Source organism: Diabrotica undecimpunctata, chromosome 3 (assembly GCF_040954645.1).
Source record: "Diabrotica undecimpunctata isolate CICGRU chromosome 3, icDiaUnde3, whole genome shotgun sequence".
NCBI classification, from domain to species: Eukaryota; Metazoa; Arthropoda; class Insecta; order Coleoptera; family Chrysomelidae; genus Diabrotica; species Diabrotica undecimpunctata.
In genome coordinates this window covers 154,500,761-154,518,463 of record NC_092805.1, presented here as the reverse complement: position 1 = coordinate 154,518,463, position 17,703 = coordinate 154,500,761, and the positions used below count along the sequence as shown (strand labels likewise).

Below are 17,703 nucleotides of genomic sequence, written 5' to 3'. Positions count from 1 at the left end.
ATATTATAGTGTATTCAAAGTTTGTTATCTGGGCATATTGTTTTGTAAAATTCTTATACAAAACTGAAATTTTAAGGTATCGTATAAGGTTTATCGAAAGCATCTTAAAAATAAAAACATATATTTCACAAATTTGGCCATGAAGAGTGCCCACTGTGTGAAGCATTCCAACTACACAATAAAGGGCATAATTCTGAGAATTTGAATCCAGCATGTAGTGAATACGATAGCTGGAAAGAACACATTCAACGTGCCAGAGATTCAAGAGAATTATACCATTTGGACACAATTGAACTGGATACATCAACGACTCTTACAGTCTATGTTGACTTACAAAAAGTCATAATGTTATTAAGATTTGATATGTTTAAAAACGCAATATTTACCCAAAGAATATCGACATTCAATGAAAGCTTTGTACCCCTGGTAAAGGAAAAAACAAAAAATTTTTGCATGCCTATGGTGTGACGGTATTAGTAGAACGAGAAAAGACGAAATAATTAGCTCATATAATGCTTTCTTTTTACATTACAGGTACATTAAAAATTTTGTCCTTTGGGTTGATAACTGCTCAGGTCGAGTTTTTTATATTTTCTTGTATAATTATATTGTAAATTCTGACCCTATATCTGCTCAATATATTTGTATTTAGTATTTTGAACCAGAACACACCTTCATGTCCGCCGATGAGCTTCCACCATAAGATGAAACTGTTGGAAATGCAAATTCAAAAAAGGTTACAATAAAAACAATGCACTATACAGGTTTTGGAATTAATTTTCTTCAAAATAAAGTTTTAAATAAAAAAACTTTCCAGCTCTCAGACATTTACAACTCCATGTGGAGTATCAAAAAATAAAAAAGGAACCCCTTATTAAAAATCTCAAAACCATAATGCTTTCAAATAGATTACTATTTTGGCGAAACCTTGAGGAAGATTAGGACTAATAAGATATTTTTTTTATGTTTAATTTTTTCTCTTTTGTATTAAATTTTGTTAGAGATTATCCGGTCTAATAAATGTGGTTTTTTAAATAAATATTATTATGTAGTTTTAATAAATTATTCAAAAACTTATTCTGTTATTTAATTATATTTTGTTCAACATTATGCTAAGAAAAAACACCGCAAAAACATAGCATCGGTAGATGCTGTAGATTTACTTAGCAATTCCTAATATTACTTACGATTTTCTCCCAATATCTGCCATAGTTAGCATAAAATTAAGAAAGATAAACTACTGCTCCTTTTTTTTAAACTTAGTTTATTTACAGATTTATTGATATAAAGTAAAATCGTTTCTAACCGCATTGTTGTAACAATTTTTGCCCTTTTTAAAAGTTGCAAATTCTTTGAAGTACATCTACTCATTATTATAAGTACTGCAGATGCTGTGGTTTTCCTTAGGAGGGCAGTATGATACCTCAACTTATTTACCAATACTTCTAATACGGGCTTTGCACCAACAATAAATTCACGAAGAAATTCATGAATTTATTCACCAATTTCTGTGTCAATAAATTCGTGAATTTCTTGGATGTAAAAGTTTCTGTGACTTCAAATAAATTTTTACATCAAGTGTCATTATTTCAGTAGTACCAATGGTTTTATTATTGGATGTTATTTATTGTTATTTGTTTGAATAAAGATATTTTAGATTTGGAAATATAATCAGAAAACAATATCGTTTTAAAAAGAAAAAGTGATTGAGATTGTACAAAAAATTATGCTGAATTTGGTAAAGAGTAAGATCTTGAACAACAGGTAAAAATTAGTGGAAATTACAAGTAATTAGTGAAAACTGTTGATTTTAGACACAGAAGATAATTTCAAATAACCCTAATAAGGACAACATAGATAAAGATACGAAGGGCGCTTTCGGCAAATTAGCATATATCTTGAAAAACACCTCCATTCCTGTAAACTTAAAGAAAAAGGTGTATAACACATGCATACTACCAGTTTGTACTTACGGCTTGGAGACAGTAGCCCTTACCAAAAAATTTGCTAAAAAATTAGAAACAACGCAAAGAGCAATGGAACGAATCATGCTTGGAATATCACTAAGGGACAAGATTAGAAACACCGAGATAAGACGTAGAACGAAGATTAGGGATATTGTGGAAGAAATTGCAAAAATGAAATGGCGCTGGGCAGGTCACGTAGCCCGATATAATGACAACAGGTGGACACGGAGAATTCTAGAATGGAGACCAAGGACGACAACAAGAAGCATGGGAAGACCTCAAAAAAGATGGGTAGATGACATAAGAACAGTGGCAGGCAAACAGTGGATTAGATTGGCGCAAGATAGAGAAAGACTGAAGCAATTGGAAGAGACCTACATTCAGGAATGGATGGAAAATAGTTGACAGAGAAGAGATAAAGATACAGAAAAAGCGGTAATTATATTTTTTTTATATGATAGAACAAAAAAATCTAGCATTCATTACACAAATTAACTGTATTTAGTAGAAATGTTATTCAATTCATTGTGACTTTTAGAATGATGAAAGCCTTTATTTAAATAAAATACCTGCCTGCACCAAGTCGAAGTAAAGAAGAAAGAAAGGTACAATACTTTTTATAATCTTTTAACCACTATTCATAATATATTCTCAAGAGATACTTAATATAAATAAATAGGTATGTTTATTGTTAGAATATTGAGATGTGTACAATTCTAATCAAAAAGAGAAGTTGTAAAGAAATGAATACTTAAAAACAAATAAAAAATGGGAATAACCAGTAATACTTTACCATTAATTTGTGAGCTGATTCTTTACAATTTTAATGATTTGTCTTTAACATATTACAATTTGCTTTATTGAAAAGTAGGGTAGGGTAGGACTAAACTAAATATATAAAAATAAAATAATTTTTAAATATTACATAATTTAAATGGTAAATGAAGAATTATAATAACAGGAATAAAAGCTAGTTTTAATATTTGTTATACACAAACAACTATGATTTCTTTCTAAATAAAAAATCGTATTTACAGATTTTATCCGTAGGATATGGAATCCTGCATTTTTAAAGAAAGATCAACTTAGGAAGGAAACTATGAATAATAAAGTATAAGAATAAGTAGAATGAATAGGAAAGAATAAAATTAGTAGCAGGCCAAAGGCTTCATGTAGAAAAAGAGGAGAAGAGAGCACACATGTCACTGACAGAGAACAGAAACATGTCAAATAAATTGAACTGGTAGAAGACATGCATTGAAAAGAAATAGATTTATTAGGTTTAAAAATTAGATTATGCAAACAAAAATATAATAAAAAATTAAAAAAAGATGATATGTATATTAATGATCTTTCTGGGGTTTTCCCATAACACAAAAATATTTTATAGGGCTCTCAAACATCTTTCAAACATCAATTTAAGGAAGTTCAGTAATGTCTTTATTTACCAATTCATCTTCAAAATTGTCTCGACTTTGCTATTATAATTGAATCATTTTAACTGTACAGCCACTTCCATTGACTAAAATGGGAAACTTTCTTCTTCCATCATACACATTCTGTTACATATCTGGAATTCATTATACAAAATTTTAGGATGTCTTAGTGAATTGTTTTAGTGGATTTAGTCCGAATGTGAATTTAAAATCTTATCAATAATATAGAATTATCCATACCTGGTTCAAAAAAATAGATGAGTGGACTCGATGCAAAGTTAATTTAAAAATCATATCAATAATACAGAATTATCCATACCTGGTTCAAAAAGAAAATATATCCAGGGAGTATCACAAAATTATCAGAATTTAAAATCAATCTTTAATGTATTTAGAGCATTTGTACACCCCTGATATTATTTGGATAATTAATGATTTATAACTCTTTTTTGCAAGTTGCTGTTTTTGAGAATCATGAGCGGAATGTGAAAATCTAGGTACTATATCCATACCACTCCATACTTTTCATTTTGCAATCTTATAATAGGCATTTCAAAGAAAACCATCCTTTCCTGTTTCAGAAATCAATAGCACCCATATCTCTTGGAAAACGTTGATTAATAAATTTTTAAACTTTCAAGATGATAAAAACATTTACCTAATTACTAGACCAAGTAAAAGAGGAGTGAAGAAAAAGGTAGAATTATATAATCTTTTATTAACAAATATTTAGGTAGGTACTAAAATATATTTTCAAAGCATTAAATAAATAATATTTGAAAAAAAGATGTAAGAAAGGGAAAAGTAAACAATTTTTTAATAAAACTAGAGTTTTCTGTCCCGAAATTGTATGTTTTTCCAAAAAAAAATACGTAATATTAGTTTCTGTCTTTTATTATAGAATAATAAACTTACCTCTTTTCCATAACTATTACTTGACACACGACTTAAAAATGCAAAGTTCAATTTGGTTTAATATTCAAAAACAAAATAATTATTATCCCTACTTCGCGCCAAATCTACACAGGTTGGTGACACTGAATCCACGTCCAATATATGTGAAAAATAGAACATGTTCTATTTTGTCAATTTCTTCACGAATTTATTCATGAATTTTTTCACGGCAAAATTGGATGTCAAATTGTGCTTTACACACGTCATATTTGACCTTGAAGCGACTTCATGAATTTCTTCGTGAATTTATTGTTGGTGTAAAGCCCGTATAACATAGTCCACTTTATTTTGAGACACGTACTTATTATTATAGAATTTGATTTTACGCCGTACGTTTTTATTATTATAGAATTTGATTGATCCACTAACATAATATAAAAACATCGTTCAGTCTAGAATTATTACTTAGCTCAATGTGTTTTATAAGCTTAACTTAAATACAAATTCTTGTTTTGTCGAACAGAGGTTGTAGCCATAAACGACTATTATTTAAAAATTGTTTAAGTGTTACAGAAATTAGTTGAACAGACTTACCAATGTTCCTGTCGGTGTGGACGTTATATCTTGTCATGGTCATTTACAAGCTCAAAATAAGATAAAAATTTACTGTTGAACCGTTTAAATAGTTTATCCCCTACCTAAAGTTAAATCCGCATCCGGTTTTCAATTCTCTTTTTCCAGAATTACCAACCTTATTATTTTAGAATAATTTAGTTAATTTCTTCTTCTTCTTGTTCCTTCTTCTATCGGAGGTTCGCTATCATCACAGCTATCCATACCTTATTGGCAGCTTCTCTGAAAAGATCTACTGAGTTGCAACTTTACCACTCTCTTAGGTTTCTTAGCCAGGAAATTCTTCGTCTTCCTATGGATCTTTTACCCTTGATTTTACCTTGCATTATGATCCTTATTATCTCATATTTCGCACCTCTGATAATGTAGCCTAAATATTCCAGCTTTCTTGTTTTGATGTGCTTTATGACCTCGAAATCCTTTTGTAGCTTTTCTAACACTCCTGCATTTGTAACTCGTCGAGACCATGATATTTTCAAAATCTTCCCATCCATAGTACCATATCTCAAATAATTTTAATTTCTTTATATTATCCGGTTTTAGTGTCCAGCTTTACATTCCATAAAACAAAGTCGAAAACACGTAACATCTTAAGGCTTTTATCCTCAGCTCCAGAGGAAGATCTCGATTAACAAACATTGTTTTCATTTTTATAAATGCTTGTCTTGCAATTTCAATGCGTGTCCTTATTTCTCTACCTTGGTCATTGTTTTATTTACCCAGATATTTGTAGTTATTCACTCTTTCTACTTGTTTTCTCTCGATATCTAACCTTTCTACTGTATGTTGCTTGTAAGTAATCATGCCTTTGGTTTTCTTAACGTTCATTTGTATTCCATATTTTATATTGACTTAGTGTAATCTATTTACTAAGCGTTGCAGTGCTTCTAGACTATCTAAAAAAGTTAATTTCTGGAATTTGTTAATTAATTTGTTATCAACTATTCTCTACCTCTGTTTGTTTTCAGAATAAAATATTTAAATTCTTAAAAAAATTTACATAAACCATTACAGATAGCTCATACACGCCGACAATAATTGTTGTTCCATCTTTGTATTTAACATCCTTTTTGTTCATTATCTCATTACCAAATACTGACTTATAAGTTTAAATTTGTGTGTCTGATTTTTCGAGTTTCCGTTACAAAACTTTTTTCAATTGTTAGATTTAATTAATTCAGTCTTTGTTAAAAGTATACCAATATTCTTCATATTAGATTATAACTGTCCATTTGAATATTTAATCACTGTTTCGGTCATTTATTTTTACGTCACATCATAAAGTTAGTTAAGCTTATTTACAATACTAATAGATAGAAGAAGAACTGTCACACTTTAACCTACAATTACTTGTCAATTTTACCTCTTAAAAATCTATTAGACAACAAAAAACTAGTCTTTTTTACAGTTCCTCTCCTGAGAAGTGATGTAGTGCCGCTAAGGTCCCCCTTTTAAGGTAAGTCTCTGCTGTGTCTTTTATAATGTGTTCTGTTTGTCCCTAAGTGTCCTTAAGTATTTTAAATTTTCAATTTAAATTTATTTGACATTACAAAAATTCTGCCCTAATAGACCAAATCAATTTATCATAATTTGATAATTAAAAGTTGGAGTTATTATCATTTATTATAATAGAGCTGTCTGTTCTAAATAAATAATTCAATAAATTAACACACATTTCCAAAATATACCTATTGAATAAATGTAAATAACTTTTAAATAATATAACACAGCACATTCATTTTAACAAACAATCTACACAACACCTACTTCCTAATTTATTTGTCAGTATCTTTCCCCTCAAGAACTTTCCCTCTAATTGTTAATTAGTTACAATAAACCGATGATCACTTGTTACTAGTTTAGCAGGATGGTTTGAACTATGTTTTCTAAAACACTAAATAATAATCCTTGTATCGGCATGTCAGCAGTATTTATTAGTTATTTATTTGTTTAATATCAATTTACTAGATTGTTTTGTGTCACTTATTTTCACTTTGTCTGTCTTATTCAATTTTTATGTCATATTTAATAATCACAGACATATAATATTGGCATAATTGCTGTATTTTCTTTACTAGACAGCACCCTATTACCATATTTACCACCTAGTTTACCATGTACCTTAGGACCTGAAGATGCATAGCCAGTTGTAGTATGCGAAACCGGTCGTTATGAGTAGAATAAATTGATTGCAAGTATTGTGAGTATATAAAATGTTTTTCCACAAGAATATGAAGTTTCTGTGGCTGGCTATATACCATGTATCACACACAATTTTTTATTTAAAATTCCTTTATAAAAGGTATATAATTAAAACACCCTATCGGGCTACATCACAAAACGTTTTCGGAATTAATATTCCATCATCAGTGTTATGATGGCCTTATTTTAAATTTTCTTAGTAAAAGAAACACTTACATTCAGAAGTTGTTGGTTACCAAGTCCCTCCCACTCTGATGAATTAACATGGGGATCATTTTTGTAAAATGAATACGGAGTTCGCCTTCCGTGACGATAAATCTAAAATAAAAAGTTTGTGAAAAAATCATCAAAGAATTAATATGTAATATTTCTTTTACTAATTCAGATGTAAAAACGAATGGTACTAAGAGCAAACATAATTGTTAATTATCACATTAGACTATGGATAAAATAAATTCATGTCCAACAAAATGAGTCATAACCCTAAGGCATATATTGCGAGACTTAATACTCACATGTAATGATAATTTAATGAAATCTTAAATTGTATTGTAGTATGATTTTTTTCCTTTAAATATCGATATATATGTAAATATATAAAAAATTATTTGATACGTCCCTGTCTGATGCTTGGAGGTGTTTACTTTTAAATGTTTTTGCCGAATCTGATCTCGCCTTAACTGCGTTTTAATTTAAAATAGGTTTCCACAAAAATTTGAAGATCCAGCACATTTAAGGTTCATTTTTGAATCCAAGGCATCGTAGAAGAGAGGGTTTATGTCTGTTACCCCATACACCACTCTTTTCCTTTTAACTATATACATACATCTCTATCTATTTCTTAATACATACTTAATACTATGACTTTTCACAATAAGTGCACTAACCAGGTGTTAGTACTTATCTTATTTTTGTACTTGTTATTCCATATTTAAATAACAATTACAGATACTCCGTTCTTATCTTACTAAGTTTTAAACCTTTTTTTAATAACTAGTTTGGAGAGAGGTTTGGTAAAGAGATAGGAAGGATCTAGAAAAATATAAGAGAGTTTTTTCATCGGTAAAAAATGTATTTGTGCTTGGAATGTTCAAACTACAGGAAAGAATACCAGTCAACAATTAAAAACAAATATTACAAGAAATCCATTTGATAAAGAAATTAAAACTTTGCAGAACTCTATTCCGCCCCATCCTTGTAGAAAAAGGACAACACAGACATATATACAATCGGACATTTCATCCAAGCAACAGCTTTACACAATGTAAACAGGTTATTGTGAGTCAAATAACAATAAAACCTGATCTATCGCTACTATTACAAACACTCTTAAAATACGAATTATATCTCTCTTTAAACCAAAGAAAGACTTATGCGAAATTTGTAATGGATACATGTCGGGTTATATTGGAAAAGAAATTTATGAAAAACACATAAGTAAAAAAAAATTAAGCAAGAATTGAGAAGCAATCTGATAAAAGAAAGAAGGAATTTGTCTTTACTGCTATACTTTTGCCGCCAGACTCCAACTTATCGAATTATTAGACCAAACTCTGCGTTCATAACTGGTGCATTTATGATATGAAGCATAGTGATGGGTATTGCTTTCTGTGAAATGAGGCTGAAAGAGGATTAAATTCTGATGAATTTGCTACGATTTTGGTAAATTCTAAAAATGGGAGAAAACAACAGGCCCATAATCGTTTATACTGATGGGTGTTGTTATTAAAACAAAAACGTCACTTTAAGCAACGCTCTCGTTCACTTAGCTTTGCTACATAATTTGACTATTGAACAAAAATATTTGGAAGTGGGCCACACACAAATCGAAGTCGACAGTATCCTCGCAATGATAGAGAGAAACTTAAAAATCAAATAATTAATGTTCCATCTAAGTACATTACCATTTGCAGAAAAGTGAAGAAATCAAAACCTTACACAGTTGAATAGTGTAACTATTCCTACTTTAAGAATTTTAAACAGCTAAATTTTTACAACTCTATAAAGCCAGAAAAACTGAAGGAAAATCCTAAGGTATGACTGTTTAATAAATCGTAATCATTATTTTTGACTATATTGGATCGGTGTTTTTATCTTTATTTTTCAGGTTACAGAAATTCGAGCTCTCATGTATACACTCTCTGGAGAAATATTTTATAAACTTGGATTTTCTGAGGACTATAAATTACTCAAGCAACAGAAATATTTCAGAATAAATACAATACCGTTTTAAGATTTGTCAAATTTGTACCCTGAACGCAGAAAAATTACTAGAAAGAAATACTTGGATTTACAGCAACTGAAGAACTTGATGCCGAGAGATTACCATAAGTATTATGACGACCTTCTTCATGAAGACTAGAAATACGTTAAAAATTATAATTATAAGGATAATTCCGTTTGTTTTAAATTAAACCTATTTTATAATCAGCAATGGATTTTTATTTGAATTAATCTCTGGTGCCTACCATCTAACTCCAACAGTACTTTTGTTTCCTGCAAAAGAAAATTGGATAACTGCTTAAAACATAGTGTTGTAAGGATCATTGTATACACGATTATGTATCGGCACAAATAATAGGTAATGCTATTATCTACCAACTGGATTGTAATTTTTGTCGTCAGTAGCTTATAAAGAATATAATGTTTTATGTCTCTCTGAAAAATTTGTTCAAATGTAGTTGGCCGGCTTGCGAATTAAGATATACAGCTTCATAATTTTATAATAGTTTAAATTGGAATGTATAAGTAAATTATATTTATAAACACATTATTTACCTGAACAACAGCTACAAGATTATTGGCATCTGCATCATCAAATTGATTTCTTACTTTTATGCTATCACTCCTGTCCAACTTAATTAGTAAAAGACAAGTAAACACAAAAGCTTTGACTAGATACATGGCTATAGACGTATTGATATTAGTTAACTGAAATTTTTGATTATATATAATTGATTTATGGCAGATATAAAATGTATTCACTTTATGAAGGTCAGCTTCGTGAACAGTATCATCAATTTCGTGAAATTATTAACTCTATTAGATTAAATTAATCAATTGGTATTATTTAAAGTGTTTCTTTACATACAATTAAATCTTGAAAAATTCTCGGAAAATAGTCTCATAATAATTTTTTTCAGACAATAGAATAGTATTTTTTTCACTACATTTGCCTAAAGAACTTTTTGGATTTTATGGTTTTCTGCTTAATTCTCTTGAAATTACTTATTATATTTAAATTCCGGTCTGGAGGGCGGAGGTGGCAGCCCCATGGTTTTAGGGTTTATATAAAATCGAACCTGGAAAGCGGCAGCTGGTCTTTCAGTATTTGTATTGAGCGAAAGTAATGTAGGCCAGAACGGTCAATACTTAACAGTACCCGGTACGGTGGTAACCACTTAAACAGCGTCTACACAGCGGTATAGAAAGCCAAGGGAATGACTACTACACTATTTTTCCCAGGTTTATCAGAATGGCTGAGGAATTAAACGATGGTCCCGAGTACGGGCGTCTCTTAAATGAGGCAGGGGTGCGAAGAATCTCCCGCTTGGCCAAATTTGATATCGAAAAAAGCTGTAGAATAGGCACATGGAATGTGGAGTTTATATGAACCCGGAAAATACACAATGCCATAAACGAGATGAGAAGACTGCAAATATCAATTCTGGGTATTAGTGAAATGCGATGGCCAATGCCATGTGGATGATCATGAAGTGTATTATGCACGAGAAGACAGTAATTATCATCGTAATGGTGTAGGATTCATAGTCTCAAAGGAGGTTAGCAAATGTGTCAGGGCCATATGCCAGGTATCTGAACGGGTCATAATGATTCAGTTGAACGCGAAACCCAGAAATATAAATTTAATACAAGTGTATCCACCGACAGCGGAAAGTGAACTAGAAGAACTTGAAAAGTTCTACGCCGATCTAAAGACTGTTACTGACCAACTCAAGACTAGGGATCTTACCATTCTAATGGGTGACCTTAATGCTAAGATAGGAAAAGGCAGACAAAGTAACATTATTGGATGTTATGGACTGGGCGATAAAAATTAAAGAGATTATTTCGCAGATTTTTGCAAAGAACATAACCTATGTATAATAAACACCTTTTTCAAACTACCTAAACGGAGATTATATACATGGAAATCTCCAACAGACAGTCCCCGTAATATCGTCAGAAACCAAATTGACTACATAAGTAGCAGTGAGTGTTACAGAAATGCAGTAAAGTCTGTAAAAACTTTTTCTGGTGCCAATGTTCCATCTGATCACAATCTGTTATTAGCCGAAATAAAATTAAAACTTAAATGGAAAAAGCAACAACTATCCTGTAACAAACTGGATATGGATTTTATTAGAAACAATAGCCAGATGATTGCAAACAATTTAGAGAGCAATTTTAAGAATTATGAACAACAAGAATCCATCGAGGATCATTGGAACCAAATCAAAACGATTATAAGCAACCCAACTCCAAACTTAAAAGAGAGCAGTCAAAAAAATCAACAGTGGATGAACGATGAGATTTTGAACTTGATGAAAAAAAGACGCAATTTTAAGAACCAAAACGTCGAAAAGTATAAAGTAATTAATAAAGAGATAAGGACTAAAATAAGGGCTGCAAAACAAACATACTTCGAAAACAAATGTTTAGAAATTAAAGAATTACAGGGAAAACATGATTCATTTAATATGTATAAAAAAATAAAAGAACTGACAGGTCAGAACAAAAAACAGGCAAATAACATCGTTGATAGAGATGTAAAACTGATTATAACTAGTTTGCATAAAATAGACAGATGGAAAGAGTATATTGAGGAACTGTTTAGTGATGAAAGACCCGAGCATGAAATTACAGAAGTAGTTACAGGACCTGACATAACTATGGACGAAATTGAACAAGCAATACGATTAGCAAAGACCCGAAAAGCGACGGAACCAGATGAAATACCGAGTGAAATAATAAAGCTCTTCAAAAGTTCAGGTAAAATATCTCTCCTTCATCTGTTTACTAAAATTTATGAAACTGGCTATATACCAATGGATTGGCGGCTGTCGACTTTTGTGACGATACCTAAAAAAGCAAATTCAAAAAGATGTAGCGACTACCGAACCATCAGCTTAATGAGTCATGTTTTAAAGATATTTCTACGAATTTTGCACTCTAGGATGTTCCGAAAAATAGAACAACAACTTGGTGACACACAGTTTGGATTCCGCAATAATCTTGGAACAAGAGAAGCACTATTTAGTATTCATTTTATGGTACAGAGATGCAGAGATGTCGGACATCCAGTTTATATGTGTTTTATTGACTTTGAGAACGTCTTTGATCGACTAAAACATACTGAAATGATAGCCATTCTTCACCAGGTAGGTATTTATGATAAAGACCTACGCATTATTAAAAATCTTTACTGGCATCAAAGTGCAAACATCGGATTGGCCGGGACACTTCTGAAGAGCTTCAAATAAGAAGAGGAGTAAGGTAGGGCTGCATTTAGTTCCCGCTACTATTTAACATCTATTCTGAGTTCGTTTTCAATAAAGCAGTGGATAATGTTCAATGTGGTATAAAAATGAATGGCGTCAATATTAATAATTTGAGATATGCGGATGGCAGAGTGTTAATTGTAAGCAATTACGAAGAACTTCAACATTTAATTAATAGGATTACCACAACGTGTGATGAATGTGGCCTTAAGCTAAACACAGCCAAGACAAAGGTGATGGTCGTCAGTAAAACGCCAATATAACCGGAAGTGGTAACAGCTTATGGTGAACAACTGGAGAGAACTAACAGTATCACTTACCTTGGTTGTAATCTAAATGAGAACTGGGACATGAGCAAAGAAATTAGAATACGGATAGAGAAGGCCAGAGCTGCATTCTTTAAGATGAAGAAACTGTTATGTGGAAACAATATTACTTTAAGTCTGAAAATTAGATTAGTGAGATGTTATGTGTTCTCTACTGTTTTGTATGGTGTCGAAGATTGGACTCTGACGGATACACTTCTCAAGAAACTGGAAGCCTTTGAAATCTGGGTGTATCGGAGAATCCTACGAATAAGTTGGGTGGATAGAGTTTGTAACGAAGTTGTTTTGCATCGGATGGGAAAAATTACGGAAGTCGTCAAAACAGTTAAAAATCGCAAACTTGAATTATTTGGCCATGTTATGTGCCACCCAGAGAGATATAATATACTCCATTTAATAATATAAGGCAAGGTAGACGGAAGAAGAGGGCCAGGTGGAAGAAGAACGTCATGGCTTAGAAACCTGAGAGAATGGTTTAAGAGATCCTCTGCATTTCTTTTCCGAGCTGCCGTCAACAAAATTACTATAGTCAATTTGATAGCCAACGCTTGATAATGGAGCTCGGCACATGGAAGAATTTAAATTCCTTTGTGTAAACAACAATCTTCAGATGCACCATACTTTAAGTGATATATTTGTATTATGTGTTTACACGTTATAGTCTTAAACTGAATAAGTTATCTGAATAATAAAGTCTTTAACAGAATAATTTTAATTTCTTAATTTTTATAAATTCTAATGAAGATAGCTTAGTGATTTTGAATACGAAGAATTTAAAATTGGTGATTAAAAGAAAGATTCTGATCTAGAAGGAAACGTCTGTACGTAGAATCTCTAGAATATATTAATGAAAGCCCTTTTTTGTGTTCTGATATAATATGTTTATTAAAGTCAGTCCTTTATGCCAGACTCTGTCGAAAGCTTTGCTTAAGTCTAGGAAGGCAGCTCCTGTTTATTCCTTGTCGTTAAAGCCAGCTTCTATGTACTTTATTAATATGAGTACTTGTAGCTTACGGGAGTGCTCTGATCTGAAGCCGAATTGTGCTTCGGGTATGATATCTAGTCTATTTGTTTCAGCTTGGAGTCTGCTGAGTATTACTCTCTCTACAATCCTGCTGATTGCAGGTAGTAAGCTTATTAGACTATAATTTTGCGGGAATATGCAGTCTTTTCCTGGCTTTGGTAACATTATGACATGGGCCTTTTTCCATCTCTTTGGAAATTTCTTAAATCTTAGGATCGCGTTGATAATATTTGTTAAATACACTATGACTCTCGCTGGTAGGTACTTTAGAGCCCTGTTTGTTATTTGGTCTGGACCAGGTCCTTTTTTTGGCGAGATATTTTTAATTAGCTCGTTTATCTCTTCCGGGAATGTACAAGGGATGATCTCGATGAGGTTTTCAGGTATTTCTCTTTGTGTTTCGACTTCTTCTATGAGGTCGATGTCCTCGTCTGAGTGGTAATTTAATCTCGAGGGTACTCCTCATTACCTCTGTGTTTTCCTCAGTAGTATGAACTATTCCGTTTTCTCCGTGTAATTGAGGGATTGGCTTTCTGTCGTTTCTCAGAATTCTTTGAAGCCTATAAATAGTTGGCACATTTGGTCCTTGTTTCTTCATGCCTCTCATGTGGTTTTCCCAGCTTTCGCTACGGTGTTGGTGTAGTTCTGTTTTGACTTCTCTGTTTAATCTATTTGCTCTATTTTGATCTACATGGTTTCTTGTCCTTCCTGCTGTCTGCTTAAATCTAATCTGAAGATTTAAAAAAATAGACAACAAATACTTAAATAAGAGAGATGAATTTTAAAAATATTTATTGAACAAATATGATGATTTAATTACTACATTTTTATGATATTTTCACTACTCATGTCTAATAATTGATTATTTGAAATAAAAATGTCTTGCGTGAAAATTAATTTTTTTTCTAAAGTATGTAGACATAACACCTGTTAGGTCTTTATCTTAACTTTAAATCCCAAATTTGTAAAATTGCGCAATGTTATATGCAAAATATATTAATCTCTATTTCTAAATGATTAGATTAAATAATAACAATATATCAGTTTTTCGCCAGATGTGTTAAAATGCTATTATGTAAATAGAAATATTTTGCTTATTAAAAACATATACCAATTACTTGTTGATTACTCTAGTAGATGTACTTAAAAACACTAGAAAATATTGATCGATATGAACGATTATCTTTTTAAAAATTACGTAACAGTCTTCATCAATGATTCAGTATTCATATCACAATTTTTTTAAAGATATAATATTCCAGTAAATGAACGTGAAATACGGCGAAATTATTATTATAGATTAATTTATCCTAAATTATACTATCGAGAAGGGAAATTGCTTTTCTTGCTTGGTAGTTTTTCTTTTCAATTGTGCCGTCTACGTTGCCTTCTGTTGTAAAGATCATACATCAACATTTGCGATGGTCCTGTTGTTTTTCGCCGATACACATATACTCGGTGTTTTGGATATTGATGTCAAGTCCCCATTTTTTATACTCCTCGATTAATTTTCGAGTCATATACTCAGTTTCTTTGAAGCATTTATTAAATACATGCTTATGTTTGTTTTCTCTAATGCTTCCCTTAATTTATAATGTAGTACGCTATCATAAGCCTTTCGTAGGTCTACATATAATAAATGTACTACTTGATTAACGGCTATTTTCTCTTCAATAATCTGTCTAATGCAAAATAAATGGTCAATAGTAGATCTACCTGCCCTAAATCCTGCGTGTTCTTCAGCCTCTAAGTCTTTATATTCGCTTTCTATTATATTTTTAATGACTTTTCCGTATATTTTACTGACCAAGTTTGTTACGGCAATGCCTCTGTAATTGTCACATTCATCCCTTCTGCCTTTTTTGTGTATAGTGGATATGAATGATGTTTTTAACTCCTCTGGGGTTGTCATCCCATTATTGAAATTTTGCAACAGTTTGGCTAAACTTATATATAATTTGGTTGAGACGAAGTTAATGATTTTTGTACAAAATTGGAATTGTGTAGCAGAAATTTAACAGAAAAAAACTAGATATGTTTGCAAATGTGAATGAATGTATTAAAACTTACAAGGTTGAAGAACAACACCTGAAAGTTGTTTTTGTAACCAATAAAAATCATTTAGTTATGCTGACAAACGACTTTTACGACTGGGTTAAGAATCCGTTTTAAATTACACCCGAAGAAGAAACTTTCATAAACTTTACAGCAAATGTCGAAATCAATAAACAGTTTAATAATAATTCTCTCTTTGATTTTTGGGCAGGGATAATGATGAGTTTTCTGCGATGAAAACCAGAGCGTTCCACATACTATTATCGTTTTTAACATCCCATCTTTACGAAACGGGTTTTTTAGCGGTGGCTGCTTTGAAGAAGACCAAATATAGATCGTAGGTAAATAGAAAAGAACTGAGAAGGTCTACTTATAATATTACACTCTATTTTAATAAACATTGCTCTGTAAAACAGGCTCAAGAAAGTCACTTGTTCATAATTTCGTATTAATCAGTTCATGTCTATAGTAAAATTCATTAACCGATGCAGGGAGATGTAAACATTACCACGTGTAGGCCTGCAACAGGGCCGCATTTGGGATTACCTTTTTGTTTAGTCAGAATAATATATTATCTTATAAAATACGAAATTTATATTTTAATTTTGCAAAAGTGCTCGACAAAGAACCTGATTGTTTTAGTTGATATCCGACAATAGAAACCATTTATAAAGGGCAGAAACCCAGAAATTTATTTTTTTTTGCCAACAATTTTATGTGCAGAGTTCCTACAAAAAATATAAGTTTTATTTTTATTTTTACTATACTTAGTTGTTTGTACAATTCTAAAAAGTTTCATAAGCTTGTCTTGATATTTTTACTGTAGTGTCTACCCATATTTTAGACTTTGTATGGCCAGCGTTCAACCATGTCTCATCCAGATAATATATTTTCCGCTTCTCCTCTCTATAAGCTTTTATCTTCTGAAGATATTCTCTTCGCCACATCACAATGTCGTCTCTATCTAGTAAAAGAGCGTTTCTTCCCCTACGTTTATATTGAAAATTAAGTTTTTTTAATATTCGGTAAAATGTGGTTTTCGAAAAGTTTGGCAAATCAGGGTCATCGTTCACCTTCTTTAAAACCTTATCAACGGTGGGTATTTCGTTGCTCATAAAAAAATTATGAACCAGTCTTCTAATGGCATTTTTGTCAAAATCATCAATTTTGTCAAACTTCTTTTTCCGGGTCAGACATACTTTTGGTCTAGCAAATTGATGATTCGTTTTGTATTCCTTTATCACCATAAATACACTTCTATCACAAACTCCAACTTTATTAGCCACTTTTTTCACAATATCTTCAACCACTAACCCGGGATTTTCTTGTCTTTCACATTTAAAAACATTTAAAATGATTTCTTTAACTTCAACGCTAAGAGGGCTTCTTTTACTTCGTTTTCGAGGAGGACTCCATGTATTTTTAACCAATTCATCTGCAGAATCAGTGGAGGACATTTTTGGTTTCAATATCAGTTATTGAAATCCGTGGTTATTGTTACAGTAATCACAATCACATATAGATAGGGTCGTTATACAAATAAAAATATATACTTAAATAGTTTTAAATCGCACAACAAATAATTGCTAATTCAACATTAACAGCATAAATATAATTTATTGTCCTTTAACCATCAAGATGACTAAAAATATACTCACAAATCGA

The 17,703-nt window shown here is 31.4% G+C and overlaps 1 protein-coding gene across 1 annotated transcript in view; it reads right to left on the bottom strand.

Annotated features, from left to right (window-relative positions):
* The window catches only part of LOC140436250 (prostatic acid phosphatase-like), a 15,362-nt gene extending 5,259 nt beyond the window's left edge, over nt 1-10,103 (bottom strand). The window contains exons 1-2 of the mRNA XM_072524948.1: nt 9,911-10,103; nt 7,349-7,450 (exon numbers count right to left, since the gene is read on the bottom strand). Coding sequence (XP_072381049.1) covers nt 7,349-7,450; nt 9,911-10,036 — 228 coding nt within the window. The 5' untranslated portion in view covers nt 10,037-10,103. The remainder of the gene's footprint in view (nt 1-7,348; nt 7,451-9,910) is intronic.
* Between the last annotated feature and the right edge of the window lie 7,600 nt (nt 10,104-17,703).